The sequence below is a fragment of the Achroia grisella genome, unplaced genomic scaffold (assembly GCF_030625045.1).
Source record: "Achroia grisella isolate CSIRO2021 unplaced genomic scaffold, CSIRO_AGI_Agris_v1 utg808, whole genome shotgun sequence".
Classification (NCBI taxonomy): Eukaryota; Metazoa; Arthropoda; class Insecta; order Lepidoptera; family Pyralidae; genus Achroia; species Achroia grisella.
Window position 1 is genome coordinate 1076827 of NW_026713029.1, and position 21589 is coordinate 1098415.

A 21589-nucleotide genomic window follows, 5' to 3' on the forward strand; every position below is an offset into this window, starting at 1 on the left:
TTCTTAATCACAAATTGAATGAACAATAACATTGGTACAAATCTCACTGGTTCATATAAAAATACCATTCGTAACTTAAGGTCGTGGAGCCGCCATCCTGCAAGTAAAAAATATACTTCAACAACTACATATATTTTAATACGAAATGTAAAATCTTTATAAATAAAAACACGTGTCACCTTATTTGTCCGCGATGGACTCCTAAACTACTGAACCGATTGCAAATTTGATTTGCACATTGTGTGCAATTTGATCCAACTTGAAAGATAGGATAGCCTACGTCGCAATTTACAGTCGCAATATTATTTTATTCAAGACATAGCCACAGCAACGCGTGGCTAAGGTTCTTGAAGTTTTGTAAACTGTTTCGGTTGAAGAGCGAGGTAGCGCGTGAGATTATAGTATAGGAGGGAGGCATAACATTCTTTCATTCTTATCACGGACGTCAAATAATAAGATGTCCCTGCTAATTATACAGTAATTAAGGAATATATTTAATATACTGTTTGTATTTGACGCGGTCAACATATACAGTTCTCGTGTCACAATGTTACCATACTCCTCCGAAACTTGACCTTGGCTTGATCGATTTTTATAAATTTTATAAGCATATTAAATAGGTCTGAGCATCAGCTACTATCTATTTTTCATACAGCTAAGTGGGTTGTCCACTCATAACATTTTTTTTTTGGGTCATTTTTATAATGTGTCATAAAAAATACACACTAACAAACAATTATACATTTTATATTTTAATATGTTACGAAACTAGTGAAATAGGTTCGTGTTTTCTACAATATTAATGAACAGCTAGATGAGTAATAACTACGACGTTAGTCTCTAAATATATCAATTATTCAACACTCATGTATATAGCTGACGGTTATCATTTACCAGCAACTGGGTCATACAAGTTGTTTGACATTTCAGTTACATTTAAAAAATCAATTGTTGCTGTCCTGCAGAAAACTCATTTCCATGAGTCGTCATCATTGTCTTGACTTTATCCCATTATTTGGGGTCGCTGTAGTTTGTCAAGTTCCCCACTCCCTAACAGCCTTTCATTTCTTATGATTACTATGGCTAATAGTGGTGAATTTACGTTAGTTCCATTACACGCAATATTTAAATAAATAATACTTACATGTGTATACTTATGTGCGGTCCGGCGACGACGGAGGACGTGTCCTGCGGCGTCAGGAACACGAACTGGCGGCTCTTGTTCTTCAGCGCGTGGTCGATTAACAACTCCATTACTATTTTACGGTTCACATTGTCCTGTTGTTGATGAATAAATGCTTGTCAATAAAATGGGTATGAAATTAAATGTTTATTTAAGTTTAAATATTGGAATCTTGGTAATATGATGAACATGAAGCTTGTCAGGTAAGTTTTTTTACATTTTGAAGAAAAAAAGCGAACTTTTCTCTGGTGGGTATAGTTTTAAATAATAATTTTGGACAATTCACACGGGGCATCTAATCACAAAATAAGTAGAGCGTATACTTATAGATACTAAGGAACTGTTAAAGGTACTACTTTTTAAAAATGTATATGTATTTTCAAATGAAAATGAACAATAGAATACGTACGAACATCGGCAATAAACCTACACCCGGGTCATAAATCCCGGGAACTGCTCGGAGTTTCCCTCTGCCACGTGATGAATTCATGTATTCAATAGTCATTCAATACTTACAGTAGTAGTAAGGTAAGTTCATGTTCATACGCCACTCGACAGTAGAAAATATAGAACCAAAATTAAACAATTCTAACCATAAACACGTCGAATTCGTCCATGAAGTAGAACGGCAGTTCGACGCACTCCCAAAGTGCCATAATGAATGCGACGGTGGAGTAGGAGCGCTCGCCGCCTGAGAGCGACCGCGTGGAGGACGCCACGCGCCGCGCGCCCGACTCTCGTCCCGTGCACGTGATCTCCAACATGCCGCGCCCGTTGTCGATTTCCATGCGGCCCTGCACATGTCACCACATACGCATATCACTAAAATATCCATATTAACAAATATTATAATATCCATATTTGGGGGGAGGTGATTGTTAGTAATGAGGACTAATATCCACATTGCTAACAAACCACGTTAGGCTGACCTCCACGCGGTTTCCCCTGGAAACCATCATGTTAAATTCCCGGTGAAGTTGTCATGATGGGCTAACTGACCTGACTTCATGCTCATTTTATCATCCTCCACTGGTACCCCGCCAGCGTAAACCATTAGCGCAGACGGGTGCATCATTTCATTTACACCATTAAAAAAATATTTTAACAAATATCAAAAAGTAAAATAACTTTTTTGTTTGTAATAGATGAATTAAAAAAAAAATCTTTACCTGTATAATATATTAGCGGAGACATTATAGTATAGCAGTTAAGAGTAAGAATAAGAGTTGTGTTTCAAATAAAAAAAATCCCTATAAGACAGATTGATACAAATAGTTATATTGCAATCCTTACTTCCTTATCCTTACTAATATTATAAATGCGAAAGTAACTATGTCTGTCTGTCTGTCTGTCTGTCTCGCTTTCACGCCAAAACTACTGAACCGATTTAAAAGAAATTTGGTACACATTTAATACATTTTTAATCCGAAAACAGGGTTGTAAGGGGTTGAAAGAGGAGATGAAAGGTTATATGGAAGTATCGACAATTTACGCGGACGAAGTCGCGGGTACATCTAGTAATCTATAAGAAAAAGATATAAGCATCGTAAAAAATAAAAACATCATCAACTATTAGTGTATACTAAAGTCTATTACACATCGTTAACTAGGTCATAATACGAATAAACAACAGCTTGAGACAGATCGTGACTACGGCCAGTACATCCTAGTCGAAACGTCGTGAGAGATAAATTCCTTTATTTACCATAAAATGCTTTGTACTATCCCCGGTTAACAATATAAATAATGCGTATTAAACACGAAAGGTCTAAAATCACTAAGTAGTGTTAGTGATTTTTAAACTTTCATATGATCAGCGACGGAGTAATCTCCATCACTAATTATATTGTATCTAATAACTTACAACATTTACATTTCTAACTTACTTTAATTATTTTTATGTATACATCTATACGTATGCATAATATTGGAGTGTCTGTTTGTAATATTTTAATAACCGTTTTTTACTACATGCATATGAATATAAATACGGTACATACACCAAAATAACATTTTTTACAATTTTTGTCTGTCTGTCTGTCGGTCTGTTTGTTCCAGCTAATCTCTGAAATGGCTGGACCGATTTTGACAGGACTTTTTTTGGCCGGTAGCTGATGTAATAAGGAGTAACTTAGGCGACTTTTATTTTAGAAAAAATCTATTATTTTAGAAATAGAAAATAAAACTCCACGCGGACGAAGTCATAAATATATTTCGATGTTTACTAGATCACATACAGGTGTTTTAAGTATTTTATTAAAAAAATAATATATCCATTTTGTAGCTAACATTATAAGATTAAAAATAAAAAATACTCACGGAATAACCACGCAAAGTCAGTATAGACTGAAAACAGTATTGTACTCTCCTTGCGATGTATGTCTGCATTTTGTGGCAGAAATTCAAATGCTTGTCTGTTGTGCTTTGAATCTGCGAACAACATAATAACGTTTATAAAGTATAGGAGCATTACTACGTTACGTCACACGAATTATACGATTTTTTAATCAAAAATCCTCACCTTTGTTTCTCAATACATTTATGAAAAGATCTTATATGCCAGGAAGAATATAGACAATTTCAAAAGAGTTAGTGATTACACTAATAAAAGCTTACGTAACAATAAAAAACAGATTTTACCTTAAATGTCGTTTAACTAAAGTTAGTAATTCGTTTTATGGCATTTGAGTACGGTTTTACAACAAAATACCAGAGTCTGTTATAAATCTGCCTGATAATATATTTAAATGTCATATAGAATACTTCCTTTGCAAAAAAAGCTTACTATAAAATTGAAGATTTCGTTAACGACAATTATTATTTTATAGAAAAACTTAAAATCCATAGCACTGACAATATTATCTGATTACAGTAATAATGAGTGCGTAGCGATTTCTATGTTGATTATCGCATGCCTCTTACTTATTATACTGTATTTATTTATATAAAAAAAACATCTATTCAAAAGAGCAACACACAAGTTTCTTGTTCATTCTTCTTGTGATGAATCTGCATTCCGAATGAATGATAAAATCAAAATATGACTATTCAAAAGTGCTTGTAATGAGTTTATTTGAATAAAGATTATTTCTATTTTTTTTTCTATTTTCTAACATTCTCCGTTCCTGTCACAGTTAGTGTAACAGTATGTATAAAATCACACAAAAAATATTTTAGTTCGGACTATTCTAATTGTGTATTCTTTAAAAATGTAACACGTTTAATGCACTCACATCGTCTATGAGGTACTTGAGTCTGTCCAACGTGTCTTTGGTGCGTTTGTATTTGCGGCCGACTTGTAACAATTTCTCAGCGACCTGCGCTTTCGTCATGCCGTCGCTACGAATGGAGTTCAGTTTCAACTGTGTCTTCTTCAGTTCGCTGGTCACGATGCTTCGTTCTCTGTTAGAATAAAATAATAAAAAAATATACCAAGATTACGCGTTGTGGGTTTGATTCCTCGCCCGGTACAACTAGTGAAAGATGATAAGATCTGCCTGAGGTCGTATCAGTTAGCTCATCATGGCTAAATTCACCAGAAATTTATCACGATGCTTTTCAAGGGGAAACGTGTGGAAGTCAACTTGACACGGTACATTGTTAGAAATGAGATCATTAATCCACTTAACAATCTTGTACTCCCCCCCCCCCCTTCTATGTATATTAAAAATTAAGTATATCTATCAGTTGTCTAGTGCACATAACACAACCTCTGCTTAGTTTGTGACTAAATAGAATTGTCCAACATATTATTAATAAATGTGTACTCATTTATCTACTGATGGTACGCTATTATAAAAGTTATAAAATTAATTCAACTGAACATTTATTGTAGTTGGGTTTACCTTGGATTCTGGACTCTAGGGCACAGCTTGACTGCTTCGTATATGAGTTTTTCTATGTTAGCCCTTTTCTCTTCTAAAATGACCGCCACTTGTTCCAGTTTGGACCTGTCCTGGTTGAGTTTCTGTTTGCACGTGTCCCGCTCACTCACCGCCTGGTCATTCTTTAGTTGCTCTTGCTCTATTTCTTCCTAAGAAATACAAGAACAATCTTAGTAATATTAGAAACGTGGAAGTATGTATAGACGGTTATTTTGTTAGTCTTTCACGCAAAAACTACTGAATGGATTTTAATGAAACTTCACAATAATATAGCTTGTACATCAGATTAACATATAGGCTATAAGTTTCACGCGGGTGCAACCGCGAGTATAGCTAGTCTAAATATCTATAATATATAAAGCTGCATTACGGTGACTCACTCACTGATTGACATAGTTGTTCTCCCAGAAGGAGCGTCCGGGGGTCGAGACGATGTATGGGGGAAATGTTCCTTTGGCTAGGGTGACCACGAGAAAATTCCGAAATTTGGGAAAATCCAAGATGGCGGACAAAGATGGCGGCTAACTTTTACAGTTTCGCTCGGATCGATTCCGTTCAAAGAGTGATTTGGCACGTCTCGGCGGGACCCAGAATATGGCGTAAAAACAAAAAATTAAAATCCAAGATGGCGGCGAAAAAATTGCCAAAAACTGGTTGAAAATTTTCTACAGTTTCAAAAACCGAAATTCCCAGGGTAGTTGCGGGGGTGCTGGCGACTCCGGTTGTGGGGCATAGGAAACTCGAAGGACCCGACCTCTAGGGAAAATTATGAAATTTGGAAAATCCAAGATGGCCGCCGAGTTGGGGGCGTGTGAAATTGGTCCTAAAAATCCGGATTATTTTCAAAGTCATTTTTTAGGTACAGGGCAACCCCGCAGCGAGTCGGCTTCTATGGGGCGATGATGGGTCTCGGTAAGAAGTATTGCCAGCGCTAAAAAGAATTCCCGAATTTGGGGTAATTTGGGAGAAATGGTCCAAAAAGTGGGAAAAATTTTTTTCGACATTTTTGACAAAAGAGGCATCAAGCCCTATCGAGAAACATCCCCTAAAGGGTTTTAGATGTGTTTTGTTGGAATTTGCTGGCAACACCCATACATGGTTTGACCAAAATAGAAATTGGGGTGTCTCTCCAAAAACTGAAATTCCTAGGGTACTTGCGGGGATACTACCGATCCCTATTGTAGGCCATTGGGAGGCTGAAAAACCCGGCCTCTAGGGAAAATTATGAAATTTCAGAAATCCAAGATGGCGGCCAAGCTATGGGAGATTTAGTTTTTGGAAAAATTTTGGGATATTTTCAATCGCGTTTTTGCTGCTCATGGCAACCCCGTAGCTAAACGCCACCTACTGACATGGGTAAGTCTCAGTAAGAAGATTTGCCAGGGCTAAAAATTTTCCCCGATTTTGGGTTAAATTTGGAGAAAAGTCCCATAAAGTGGGAAAAATTTTTTTCGACATTTCAAATGAAAAAGTCTTGTTGGTCTACCAAAAATCGTCCCCTGAAGGGTTTTAGGGGAATTTTGTCAGAATTCGCTGGCAACACCCATACATCATGGGACAAATATTGAAATTGAGGTCTAGCTTTAAAAACTGAAATTGATAGGGTACCTACGAGTGTGCTAGGTCAACGCACTGTGCGGCGTCGGATAGCCGAAGGACCCGGCATCTAGTGAAAATTATGAAATTTTAGAAATCCAAGATGGCGGCACAGATAGGGGAGTTTTGCTTTTCGGATAAAATTTGGGACATTTTTAAATGTTGTTTTAGGACACATGGCAACACCGCAGCGAGTCGACTTCTACGGAGAGATGATGTCTATTGACACAAAGTATTACCTGGTATGAAAATTTTCCCCGATTTTGGGGTATTTTTTGAGACAGGTCCTAAAAAGTGGAAAAATTTTTTTTCGACATTTCAAACTAAAGAATGATGAAAATCTGTCAAAAGTCATCCCCTTAAGGATTTTTGGTGGTTTTTGTCAAAATTATCTGGCAACACCTCAGATCAGTTTTCTTAGGGAATAGTACAAGAAGAAGTCACCGAGGCTCTACATAATGTATGGACGAAATGTTTCTGTTACTAAGGTGAATACGTCAAAAGTATTAAGAAGTAAAAATCCAAAATGGCGGCAGAGATAGGGGAGTTTTGCTTTTCGGAGAAAATTTGGGATATTTTTAAATGTAGTTTTAGGACACTTGCCAACCCCACAGCCAGTCGACTTCTATGGAGAGATGATGTGTCTCAATACAAAGTATTACCTGGTATAAAAATTTTCCCCAATTTTAGGGTAATTTTTGAGATAAGTCCTAAAAAGTGGGACAATAATTTTCGGACATTTCAAACAAAAGAATGATGAAAATCTGTCAAAAACAATCCCCCTATTGATTTTAGGTGGTTTTTGTCAGAATTATCTGGCAACACCTTACATCAGTTTTCTTAGAGAATAGTACTAGAAGGAGTCACTGAGGCTCTATACAATGTATGAACGAAATGTTTCTGTCACTAGGGTGAATACGTCAAAAGTATTAAAAAGTAAAAATCTAAGATGGCGGCCGAGTTAGGGTACTTAATTTATGTTGACATTTTTAGGGACTTTTAAAAATTCAATTTTGGGGTACCACTAAACGTTGCAGCGAGTTGACTTCTATAGAGCAATGGAAATTCTCGGTGGGAAATATTACCTGGTCCAAAAAATTTTCCCGATTTTGGGGTAATTTCGAAGAAAAGTAAAAAAACGTGGAATTTTTTTTCGTCAATTTGAACAAAACAGTGATAAGCATTGGTCCAAAATTATCCCTCAAAGGGCCCTAGGTGGTTTTTGTCAAAATCTCCTGGCAACACCATACATCGATTTTCATAGTAAACCGTACTAAGGAACTCTTAGGTGTATGTAACCTGGGCTCTGTACAATATATGGATGAAATGTTTCTATCACCAGTGTATATGTTAAAAGTATTTAAAAATAAAAAATCCAAGATGGCGGCCGAATTAGGATACTTTATCTATGATGACAATTTTAAGAACTTTTTAAAATTCAGTTCTGTGGCATCATCCCTGCAACGAATTGACTTGTATTGAGGAATGGAAACTCTCGGTGCGAAGTATTAACTAATTTTCATAGTAAACAGTACTAAGGAACTACTAGGAGTCACCTTAGCTCTGTACAATGTATGGACAAAATGTTTCAATCGCCAAAGTGGATAAGTTAAAAGTATTCAAAAAGGAAAAATCCAAGATGGCGGCCGAGTTCGAGTATTTTATCTCTGATGATAAATTTAGGAATACATTTTGGGGTACCTGGCTTCCCTGCAGCGAGTCGGCCTTTATTGAGCCATGGTAGATTTCGGTTTGAAATATTATCTAGGCTACAAATTTTCCCCGATTTTTAGGTAATTTTGCAAACCCAAAATGTGGGAATTTTTTGTTTCGACATTCTAACATAAGAGTGACGGGGATCTATAATAAATCTCATCTTAATAGTTTCATGCGATTTTTTTGTAAAATTAGGTGGCAACACTAAGCATACATTTCTGTATACTAATACAGAAAGGTAGGTAATGTGAGGTTTTGTATTGTGACCATTGCAATAAAAATTAAAGCCACAGAATAATATAGTAAACAAAAAGGTAGGTTAGGTTAGGTTTTGTATTGTGACCATTACAATTCAAAGTTTCGCCACAGGATGGTACACGTGAAACAAAAATTCACTGTTACAATAGGAAGTCACCTAATCGTATCAAAACAGACAACTCTACTTGCCAACCAAGTCTATTCGAAAAGAAAACCGTCTGCACAAAAAAATCAACGACAACGCCTCGCGGGCCTCTTGAGGCCCGCGCACACACGCACCCTCTAGTCTATAATATATAAAGCTGCATTACGGTGACTCACTCACTGATTGACATAGTTGTTCTCCCAGAAGGAGCGTCCGGGGGTCGAGACGATGTATGGGGGAAATGTTCCTTTGGCTAGGGTGACCACGAGAAAATTCCGAAATTTGGGAAAATCCAAGATGGCGGACAAAGATGGCGGCTAACTTTTACAGTTTCGCTCGGATCGATTCCGTTCAAAGAGTGATTTGGCACGTCTCGGCGGGACCCAGAATATGGCGTAAAAACAAAAAATTAAAATCCAAGATGGCGGCGAAAAAATTGCCAAAAACTGGTTGAAAATTTTCTAGGGTTTCAAAAACCGAAATTCCCAGGGTAGTTGCGGGGGTGCTGGCGACACCGGTTGTAGGGCATAGGAAACTCGAAGGACCCGACCTCTAGGGAAAATTATGAAATTTCGAAAATCCAAGATGGCCGACGAGTTGGGGGCGTGTGAATTTGGTCCTAAAAATCCGGATTATTTTCAAAATCATTTTTTAGGTACAGGGCAACCCCGCAGCGAGTCGGCTTCTATGGGGCGATGATGGGTCTCGGTAAGAAGTATTGCCAGCGATAAAAAGAATTTCCGAATTTAGGGTAATTTGGGAGAAATGTCCCAAAAAGTGGGAAAAAATTTTTTCGGCATTTTTGACAAAAGAGGCATCAAGGCCTATCGAGAAACATCCCCTAAAGGGTTTTAGGTGGGTTTTGTTGGAATTTGCTGGCAACACCCATACATGGTTTGACCAAAATAGAAATTGGGGTGTCTCTCCAAAAACTGAAATTCCTAGGGTACTTGCGGGGGAGCTACCGATCCCTATTATAGGGCATTGGGAGGCTGAAAGACCCGGCCTCTAGGGAAAATTATGAAATTTCAAAAATCCAAGATGGCGACCAAGCTATGGGAGATTTAGTTTTTGGAAAAAATTTGGGATATTTTCAATCGAGTTTTTGCTGCACATGGCAACCCTGCAGCTAAACGCCACCTACTGACATGGGTAAGTCTGAGTAAGAAGATTTGCCAGGTCTAAAATTTTCCCCGATTTTGGGTTAATTTTGGAAAAAAGTCCCATAAAGTGGGAAATTTTTTTTTTTTTTTTTTTTTTTTTTTTTTTTTTTTTTTTTTTTTTTTTTTTTTTTTTTTTTTTTTTTTTTTTTTTTTTTTTTTTTTGACATTTTAAATGAAGAACTCGTTTTGGTCTACTACAAATCGTCCCCTGAAGGGTTTTAGGTGGATTTCTTCAGAATTTGCTGGCAACACCCATACATCATCGGACAAATTTTGAAATTGAGGTCTAGCTTCAAAAACTGAAATTGATAGGGTACCTACGAGTATGCTAGCTCAACGCACTGTACGGCGTCGGATAGCCGAAGGACTCGGCCTCTAGGGAAAATTATGAAATTTTAGAAATCCAAGATGGCGGCAGAGATAGGGGAGTTTTGCTTTTCGGAGAAAAATTGGGATATTTTTAAATGTAGTTTTAGGACACTTGGCAACCCCACAGCCAGTCGACTACTATGGAGAGATGATGTGTCTCAACACAAAGTATTACCTGGTATAAAAATTTTCCCCGATTTTAGGGTAATTTTTGAGATAGGTCCTAAAAAGTGGGAAAATTTTTTTTGGACATTTCAAACAAAAGAATGATGAAAATCTGTCAAAAACAATCCCCCTATTGAGTTTAGGTGTTTTTTGTCAGAATTATCTGGCAACACCTTACATCAGTTTTCTTAGAGAATAGAACTAGAAGGAGTCGCTGAGGCTCTATACAATGTATGAACGAAATGTTTCTGTCACTAGGGTGAATATGTCAAAAGTATTAAAAAGTAAAAATCTAAGATGGCGGCCGAGTTAGGGTACTTAATTTATGTTGACAATTTTAGGGACTTTTTAAAATTCAATTTTGGGGTACAATTAATCCCTGACGCGAGTTGACTTCTATAGAGCAATGGAAACTCTCGGTGGAAAATTTTACCTGGTCTAAAAATTTTCCCCGATTTTGGGGTAATTTCGGAGAAAAGTAAAAAAACGTGGGAATTTTTTTTTTTTTTTCGTTAATTTGAACAAAACAGTGATGAGCATTGGTTCAAAATCATCCCCCAAAGGATCCTAGGTGGTTTTTGTCAAAATCATCTGGCAGCACCATACATCGATTTTCATAGTAAACCGTACTAAGGAACTAGAGGTGTAACCTGGGCTCTGTACAATGTATATATGAAGTGTTTCTGTCACCAAAATGTATGTGTTAAAAGTATTTAAAAAGGAAAAATCCAAGATGGCGGCCGAATTAGGATACTTTATTTATTATGACAATTTTAAGGTCTTTTTAGTAAATTCAGTTTTGTGGCACCTATCAACCCTGCAGCGAACTGACTTCTATTGAGGAATGGAAACTCTCGGTGCGAAGTATTAACTAATTTTCATAGTAAACAGTACTAAGGAAGTACTAGAAGGAGTCACCTTACATCTGTACAATGTATGGACAAAATGTTTCTGTCACCAAAGTGGATAAGTTAAAAGTATTTAAAAAAGGAAAAATCCAAGGTGGCGGCCGAGTTTGAGTATTTTTTCTCTGATGATAAATTTACCTGGCTTCCCTGCAGCGAGTCGACCTTTATTGAGCCGTGGTAGATTTCGGTTCGAAATATTACCTAGGTTACAAATGTTCCCCGTTTTTTGGGTAATTTTGCAAACCCAAAATGTGGGATTTTTTTTTCGACAAACTATATATAAGAGCAACGGAGATCTATAATAAATATCATTTTAATAGTTATATGCGATTTTTTGTAAAATTAGGTGGCAACACCATGCATCGATTTTCGTAAAAAGTAATATTTACTAAGGACCCACTAGAAGGATCGTGTCTCTGTACAATATATGGACGAAAAAGGAAAAATGGTATGAAAATTTTCCCCGATTTTGGGTAATTTAGAAGACAAGTCCAAAATGTGGGATTTTTTTTTCGATATTTCAAACAAAATAATGATGGATATCTGTCAAAAATCATCCCCTTATTGGTTTTTGTCACAATTATTTGGCAACATCTTAGATCAGTTTTCTTAGGGAATAGTACAAGAAGAAGTCACCGAGACTCTACATAATGTATGGACGAAATGTTTCTGTTATTAGGGTGAATACGTCAAAAGTATTAAGAAGTAAAAATCTAAGATGGCGGCCGAGTTAGGGTACTTTTTTAAATTCAATTTTCAGGTACCCATCGTCACTGCAGCGAGTTGACTTTTATGGAACAGTGGAAACTCTGGGTACGAAGCACTATCTGGTCTAAAAATTTTCCCCGATTTTAGGGTAATATCGGAGAGAAGTAAAAAAAAACGTGGAATTTTTTGTTTCATCATTTTAGACCAAACAATGATGACGATCTGTCAAAAATAATCCCCAAGGGGTCTTAGGTGTTTTTTGTTAAAATGAGCTGGCAACACCATATATAGATTTCCATTGTAAACAGTACTTAGGAACTACTAGAAGGAGTTACCTTGGCTCTGTACAATGTATGGACGAAATGTTTCTCACCAAGGTGTATATGTTAAAACAACTATTTAAAATGGAATCATTCAAGATGGCGGCCGAGTTAGGGTACTTTATTCCCGATGACAAGTTTAGGGACGTTTTAAAACTCATTTTTGGGGTAGTATTTTATTTCTTACAGCAAGTTACTTCTATGGAGCAAAGACGTGAAGTATTATATAGGCTACAAATTTTCCCCGATTTTTGGGTAATTTTGCAAACCTTAAATGTGGGAATTTTTTTTCGACATTTAAACATAAAAGTGACGGGTATCTATAATAAATCTCATCTTAATAGTTTTATGCAATTTTTTGTAAAATTAGGGGGCAACACCATGCATAGATTTTCGTAGAAAGTAATATTTACTAAGGAACCGACCGAATATTTTAAAAGGACCGTGTCTCTGTACATTATATGGACGAAATATATCTGTCGTCATGTAATATATACGTCAGAAGTATCAAAATGGAAAAATCCAAGATGGTCGCCGAGGTTGGCTTTGAACAAAATTTGGAAGATTTTTTATTTTGGTACATTGTAACCATGCAGCGAGTCCGCTTTTATGGGATGGCATTGAATCTTAGTATTGCCAGCGCTAAAAACTTTCTCCGATTTTAATATTTATGATATTTTAATTAAAAGAGTGTTGAGTGGTTATTATTTATCATAGGTCCTTTACCTACGATAAATAATAACCCTAAGGCTTTTATCAAAATTATTTGGAAAACTTTACTATGAAAACCGATGTAAGTTTGATACATCGGTTTTCATAGTAAACTATTAGAAGGAGTTGACAATGTATGGACGAAATGTTTTTGTCACCGGTAGCTAAGCCAAAATAAAAAAAAATAAAAAGTCGAAATGGTATATAGAAAGGTAGGTTAGGTTAGGTTTTGTATTGCGACTCTTACAGTAGAAATTATGGCCTCAGAATAATATAGTAAACAAAAAAGTAGGTTAGGTTAGGTTTTGTATTATGATTTCTACATTATAAACTGTGAACCCAAATTAATATAGTATACAGAAAGGTAGGTAATGTGAGGTTTTGTATTGTGCCTATTGCAATAAAAATTAAAGCCACAGGTCGAAATGGTATACTGAAAGTTACGTTTGGTTAGGATTTCTATTGCGACTCTTACAGTAGAAATTATGCCCTCAGAATAATATAGTAAACAAAAAGGTAGGTTAATCTCTACATTAAAAACTTGACCCTAGACTAATATAGTATACAGAAAGGTAGGTTAGGTTAGGTTTTGTATTGTGAACATTACAACATAAAGTTTTGCCACACTGTTACAATTTGAAGTCACATGAATGATTTCGTATCAAAACAGACAACTCTACTTGCCAACCAAGTCTATTCGAAAAGAAAACCGTCTTCACAAAGAAAATCAGCGACAACGCCTCGCGGGCCTCTTGGGGCCCGCGCACACACGCACCCTCTAGTATATATAATATAACTCAAAGGTGACGATACGCTGTGCGTTGATAGATCACTACTAACGTAGTGATCTATCAACGTACAGCCCAAACCACTGGACGGATCGGGCTGAAATTTGGTATGCAGGTATGTTGACGTTATGACGTTATGATGTTATGACGTAGGCATCAGCTAAGAAAGGATTTTGATTAATTTTATCCACAAGGGGATAAAAGTTTGTATGAAACTTTGTCAATTTTAAACCGATCGGGCTGAGACTTTGCATGCATAAAGCTATGACGTAGGCATGCCCTAGGAAAAGATTTTGATAAATTCCACCCCTAAGGGAATAAATTAACGTGAGCGAAGCCGCGGGCAAAAGATAGTAATATATAATGCGCGACACGATGTGACGCATTAATTACCTCAGTTATACAATTTATTTTTTATTATAAATGAACCTAATTTAAACGTGTTTTTTCGTTCAATGCCTTAATATGTTTAATATTTATTTATTTGTTATATATTATTATATTTTCACTATATTTGGCCAAAAATCAGTCCGCATTTGGTCGTCAAGAACGCTGCGCTTACTCATTTAACATTAATCAATTTTAATATACAGTTTCAATCAGTATCTTCTTCATCATCTTATAGTTACGGCACGACCCGTACAACCCAACATCCATTTTGTAACAGCTTTTATCCACAATAAACTTATTATTATTAAACTTACATTAATCGTCCTACACATAGTAGTGACGGCCCCGAGCTTGTTCTTCACCGATCGTATCCGGCCGTCGGACTGATCGATCTTGGTTCTATACTGTGACTCTGACGCCGACAGCTCCTCCAGTTTCTTTTTTAATGTCCGCAGCTTCTCTTTGGATACGTTCAGTTCCTCCGTCTGTATGTTTCAATGCATGTAAATATAATTAATTACACATTTAATACTTACTATAAATAGAACTCTGCTTTACCGCATTTATATATAATTATAAATATTTGTAGTGTAGGTTTTTTTATTGTTAAAAATGTCTTATATTAATAAATGGTCTTGACTTTGAACGTATGTCAAAATAATGCTTTTTTATTACAGAAGGTTAGATAGAGATTATTTATTGTTACCAACAACACATTCAAAGGAAATAAAAATTACGAGAATTATTTACACAGAAAACAATGAGAACCTATAACGTTAAAAGCAATCTCTTACAGATGTTTACTGCCAGCATCAAAATACCTGAGAATCTTCTAAGAAATCAATTGAAAATATCAATTAAATTACGAGGATCTGCTCACTTTTTAATATCTGCATTGTAGCGCTGCACACACGAAGAACATACTCACGATGAGACGAGTATCGCAGTACGGGACAATACGTTGTGAACGTAGCACGCGCACGGACGGTACTCACGAGCATGGCGAGGTGCGGCGCGTTCTGCTGCTCGAGGGTGGCGGCGGCGGCCGCACGCTCGCGCTCCTCGGCGCGGTGCGTCTCCCCCACCAGCGCTGCAGCGCTGCACGCGCACGGACGGTACTCACGAGCATGGCGAGGTGCGGCGCGTTCTGCTGCTCGAGGGCGGCGGCGGCGGCCGCACGCTCGCGCTCCTCGGCGCGGTGCGTCTCCCCCACCAGCGCTGCAGCGCTGCACGCGCACGGACGGTACTCACGAGCATGGCGAGGTGCGGCGCGTTCTGCTGCTCGAGGGCGGCGGCGGCGGCCGCACGCTCGCGCTCCTCGGCGCGGTGCGTCTCCCCCACCAGCGCTGCAGCGCTGCACGCGCACGGACGGTACTCACGAGCATGGCGAGGTGCGGCGCGTTCTGCTGCTCGAGGGTGGCGGCGGCGGCCGCACGCTCGCGCTCCTTGGCGCGGTGCTTCTCCCCCACCAGCGCTGCAGCGCTGCACGCGCACGGACGGTACTCACGAGCATGGCGAGGTGCGGCGCGTTCTGCTGCTCGAGGGTGGCGGCGGCGGCCGCACGCTCGCGCTCCTTGGCGCGGTGCTTCTCCCCCACCAGCGCTGCAGCGCTGCACGCGCACGGACGGTACTCACGAGCATGGCGAGGTGCGGCGCGTTCTGCTCTGGCGGCTCGAGGGCTCGCGCGGCGCGGTGCGTCTCCCCCACCAGCGCTGCAGCGCTGCACGCGCACGGACGTACTCACGAGCATGGCGAGGTGCGGCGGCGCTCGAGGGTGCTTCCTCGGCGCGGTGCGTCTCCCCCACCAGCGCTGCAGCGCTGCACGCGCACGGACAGTACTCACGAGCATGGCGAGGTGCGGCGCGTTCTGCTGCTCGAGGGCGGCGGCGGCGGCCGCACGCTCGCGCTCCTCGGCGCGGTGCGTCTCCCCCACCAGCGCTGCAGCGCTGCACGCGCACGGACAGTACTCACGAGCATGGCGAGGTGCGGCGCGTTCTGCTGCTCGAGGGCGGCGGCGGCGGCCGCACGCTCGCGCTCCTCGGCGCGGTGCGTCTCCCCCAACAGCGCTGCAGCGCTGCACGCGCACGGACGGTACTCACGAGCATGGCGAGGTGCGGCGCGTTCTGCTGCTCGAGGGCGGCGGCGGCGGCCGCACGCTCGCGCTCCTCGGCGCGGTGCGTCTCCCCCACCAGCGCTGCAGCGCTGCACGCGCACGGACGGTACTCACGAGCATGGCGAGGTGCGGCGCGTTCTGCTGCTCGAGGGCGGCGGCGGCGGCCGCACGCTCGCGCTCCTCGGCGCGGTGCTTCTCCCCCACCAGCGCTTGCAGCTCTCGTCGAGCGCTGTCTTCGCTGTCGCGCGCTTCTTTTGCTGCATCTCTCAACTCTTTTTCAGTGTTCTCCAGCGATCGCAACGTTGCTTCAGCTTCACTTATTTCTGCCATCACCTGGCTGCGAGTAGAGTTTATTATTACATTGTATATTATTTATAACAAAAATCTGTTATAGGTCATAGTTTCCAGCTAGATAATAATAATAATATATATTAAGTAAACTGGGCAAAATATAATGATAAGTTTAAAGTGTGATGCAGACGAAGTTGTGCTGGTCAGCTATTGAATAGAAGGGAAGAGATGTCATCCACAGTGGGACTCTACACATGTATTCTAACGATACATGTGTAGAGACGGGGACGAGGCTGTGGGGGGAGGAGTACCTCTTCCTCTGCGCGGTGGTGAGATGCAGGTATCGCGCGCGGCGAGCGACGCCGCCGTAGCTGCGGTAGTTGGGCGCGGGGTGGTACTCGGTGGTGTCCAGCGTCACGATCTTGGCACAGTTCTCCGGCACGTTCTCCTCCGTGTCCGCCAGCCGGATCGCCTCCTCTATTCGAACAACGCAATCGATAACTAGTATATAAGAAACGAAAGCAGTGAAACTAACGGCAGTAGATATTTTATGAGTGCAGAAGAAACGTGTAAATGTAGCGCAGCGCGAGGTTACCGTGGGTGGGCACGAGCAGCACGCGCTCGAGCGCGAGGTTGTCGATGAGGAAGTTGGCGATGACCGGGTCGGGCACGTCCAGCGCGTGCAGCGCCGCCGCGTGCCCGCGCGCCCGCACGCAGCGCCCGCGCACGTCGTGCGTGTGTCGCCCGAACTCGCTGCACGTCACGCCCGGCTTGGCCGCGCCGCCGTACACCTGCACCACGGGACCACTCTCTACATCCACTCTACTCTACTCTATACCGAGCGCGACGTGCGAACTCGCTGCACGTCACGCCCGGCTTGGCCGCGCCGCCGTACACCTGCACCACGGGACCACTCTCTACATCCACTACCGAGCGCGACTACTCTGCACCACGGGACCACTCTCTACATCCACTCTACTCTACTCTATACCGAGCGCGACGTGCGAACTCGCTGCACGTCACGCCCGGCTTGGCCGCGCCGCCGTACACCTGCACCACGGGACCACTCTCTACATCCACTCTACTCTACTCTATACCGAGCGCGACGTGCGAACTCGCTGCACGTCACGCCCGGCTTGGCCGCGCCGCCGTACACCTGCACCACGGGACCACTCTCTACATCCACTCTACTCTACTCTATACCGAGCACGACATGCGCGCCCGTGACTGATCGAGTCATCTAATACCCATAACACAAGGTATAGCTAGCTTAAATTGGTAATTGAGATGGCGCTGTGTGAATTGTCCTGAGTTTTTTATTATTACTATATAATCATACTCTCTAGAATTTTTTTTAATTTTCTAGATTCTTTAAATATATTTATTCTTATTGACTTACTTGACCCATGATCTCAAACAACTTTCTAGAGTCTTCGGGCGAATTAACACAAAACGTCTGAATGGAATTTCCGAGGATATGCTCTAAAACACCAGCCCATTCCTGTTGCTTCACCTTCAGATAAGCACCTAAAAGGAAGTACATTTAGTACAGGATGTTTCTTTAAATCATTCTACTTTTCTCATATTGTCATCTTTACCATGTGGAAAATCGCCCGTCTTGTATCTATTGTGCTATATATATAATATAGTATAAATAGCATAATAGGTACACAACGGTAGAGCGGTCTCAGTGATCATGCTAACCTTCCTTATTTTCGATGGTCGTGATTCATTTGTATGTATGAGTATGATAGTTTGTATTGGTCGAGGTGTTTTCTGTGTATAATATGTACTCGTATGTATTTACAGAAAAAACAAATGTTTCTATCTATTTGTATCAGTCGTTTAATACTCATAACACTAGCTCTGCTTAGTTTTGCCACTGTGTGAACCGTTCTGAGATATTATTATGAAAGTGATTTTGTTGACATAAAAATTTCCAATTCGTAACGCTCTCTTAAGTTGCGGAAACAGGGGATCGAGCCCCTCATCTCTCTCTCTCACTCCCCGGGCTGTGGTTAAGGTAAGGTTAAGAGAGTGCGTACAGACCGACGGGCCCGCGCGGCGGCTCGCTGAACATGTTGCGCCGCGCGGCGTCCTCCACGCGCCGGCACAGCTCCACCATGCGCGACCCGAACACCGCCAGCGAGTCCGAGCCCCGCGACTCCAGCTCGCGCAGCTCCTGCTTCAGTTGCTCTGTGGACCACCACCAGATGACACTCCACGCCAGCGGAAGGTCTTACAGAGCGGCCGAAAGCCAACTCCCACATGACGGATACGACTTTAATCTAAGGGCACCGCTAGGGTTCGAACTTCGACTCGGGCCGTCGTAATTTCGATCCCCGTTTCAATTAGACGGGGGCTCGATAGAAGATCTGTATGCACCATCTCATTTTATATGTGAAATCTCGACAATGTTAGTTATCATACTCCTCCGAAAGGGCTTGAACGATTTTTATGAAATTTTATATTCATATTGAGTAGGTCTGAGAATCTGCTACTATCTATTTTTCCAACCCCTAAGTGATAAGGGTTGTCCACCCCTAATATTTTCTTTTTATGTTATGGATTTTTTTTATAATGTAGCATTAAAAATTCATACAACCGTAAATTTTCGCCTTTCTATCACCATCCTCTATTTTTATTTATACTGCAAAATAACGTATTCCGGGTCAACTAGTATATATCAATCAGTATACACTCAAATGTCGTGCCCATCCATGCCATGAGCTTAGAATGAGCTCAATCTCGCGCGCTAACAGCAGTAGATAAAATACTTGTAAATGTATTTTAATCAAAAATAAATATATACGTATATTAAGGAAACAAAATCAAGAAATATACACATAACGCCAAGATGGAATCATATGATAAGAGGACAAAATTAAGGCAACTAGAGACAATTTAATGTCGTAACTATCATTTGCCTAACAAATACCACCCTTCATTACATTACATAGCATAAAACAAAGTCGCCGTCGCTGACTGTCCCTACGTATGCTTAAATCTTTAAAACTACGCAACGAATTTTGACGCTGTTTTTTTTTAATAGATAGAGTGATTCTAGAAGGTTTATATGATACATGTACACACGAACGAAGCCGGAGCGAGTAGGTATGATATAAAAGAGGTAGGGGGCATACTGAGTTTGTCGCGGTGTCGGTGGGCGTGGCCGGCGGCGAGGTCCGCGGCGGCGGCGGCCCGTTCGTGCGCGGCGCGGGCCTGGTCGGCGCCGTGCCGCGCGGTGTCGTACCGCGCGCGGGCCGCGCTCGCCACCAGCTTGGCCTCCTCTGCGCGAGCCTCCAGACACGCACGGGTCGCAGCCGCGTCGCCCGAACTGTGCACACACGATTCGATTGCGGACTACTCTAATTTTATTGGCCGCAGCCGGACTTTACAGCTTCACCGAACGCCCTGAGCGCCCTCTACACTCGCAGAGGGCGCTCCGAACTCAGGGAAGCGGCTGAAAACCAACACCTGCACACACCACCATGTGGTCGATTACATATAACCGCAAAACCACGGTTTATCACACTGCTTTGCTTCCAATGGTCGCCATTTCGATTCCTGGTGTTAACATTTGTATTCCCGACTATGATTGTTTGTATCGATCTCAGTACTTTCTATGCATATTTTGTATATATTTTAATAAACGTATTTACGTTTTTATATCGGTTACCTAGTACACAAGCTCTGCATAGTTCGGGACTTGATAGCGCTGTGTTAATTGTCCAGGGTTATTATTATTATCATGACGCTAGCTGATCCAACCCACGCTGTTTTTTCATATAAATTACTATCGTTATTAAAAAATAAAGGCTTGTAATAGAAGAGCGAAACTTTAGGAGTGTATTACTTACTATGTATTTTAAATTACGCAACGGATTTTAATGCATTTTTTTAATAGATAGTGATTCAAGACGAAGTTTTATTATATAATACATGCGTGTTTGAATCCTCCATCCTTGCGACGGCGGCACAGGTCGCTTGTAAATTAATATTTCAATGCAGTACAATGTTATCTAGACTCACTCGATATTGGCGATCTCCTGCTCGATATCGGCCACCTTCCGATTCTCCCTATTGATCAGCTCGGCTTGTTTGCTGGAGACGTGCTGCGCGGTCCGCCACGCCGCCTGCGTCTCTCGGACTTCGTCTTCCAGACTGCGCAATTCTTGTTCCAGTGCTGTCTTCTCAAGCTTGTTTTCATCCAAACGATTCTTCAATGCACTGGTAGGAAAGAAAAATATATATTTTATTGAGTTAGATGTTATTGTGCGGAAGTCCATATCATTACTTGTTTTTATTTTTTTTTCTTATATTACGACAATTGTCATTTTTATGGCCGTAATAATAAATAAATTTTAATTGTTTATCATACAAATATATAATTTCAATATTGTTATTAGTGATCTAATATTGTAATTAGTGTCGATTGTTGTTTGTGTAGTTTAGTTTTTAGCAAAAATCGACATTACAAATATTACCGGCCATCTGTCAAACTGTTCGTGAACAACTAAGTTTTATTCAAAATTATTTTGCAATTGTTTCTTGGATTTATCCCAAGAAACTCATAATCATTGCAAGTTTTCATAAAATATTCATATTAAGTTAAATTAATAATAATTATAGTGAAGTTCGGTTGTTGCATACGTCGAAAAAAAATGCCCATAATTTAATTGTAAGTCTTTTTATATTTTGTATTATTATAATTTAAAGGGAAAAAAACAATTTATCTACATTTATTTCGTTATTCAGTTAAAACGTTTATTTAGATTATCAATTTATAAATATAACTTGTATATAATATATAGAATTTATTCACAATTTTAACACTTAAACTGTATAGTAATGTTTGTTTCTCGTTTACTTAGCTTTTTC

At 40.5% G+C, this 21589-nt stretch overlaps 1 protein-coding gene across 1 annotated transcript in view; it reads right to left on the reverse strand.

Moving 5' to 3' along the window:
* Positions 1-21589, reverse strand: part of LOC131851811 (structural maintenance of chromosomes protein 6) — a 33701-nt gene continuing 12112 nt past the window's right edge. Inside the window, exons 5-18 of the mRNA XM_059202372.1 lie at positions 20741-20938; positions 19852-20045; positions 18758-18904; positions 18108-18235; positions 17304-17499; positions 17020-17185; positions 16532-16754; positions 14619-14789; positions 5029-5216; positions 4417-4585; positions 3503-3613; positions 1777-1977; positions 1145-1278; positions 1-97 (exon numbers count right to left, since the gene is read on the reverse strand). Of these exons, the coding sequence (XP_059058355.1) occupies positions 76-97; positions 1145-1278; positions 1777-1977; positions 3503-3613; positions 4417-4585; positions 5029-5216; positions 14619-14789; positions 16532-16754; positions 17020-17185; positions 17304-17499; positions 18108-18235; positions 18758-18904; positions 19852-20045; positions 20741-20938 (2248 nt within the window). The 3' untranslated portion in view covers positions 1-75. The remainder of the gene's footprint in view (positions 98-1144; positions 1279-1776; positions 1978-3502; positions 3614-4416; positions 4586-5028; positions 5217-14618; positions 14790-16531; positions 16755-17019; positions 17186-17303; positions 17500-18107; positions 18236-18757; positions 18905-19851; positions 20046-20740; positions 20939-21589) is intronic.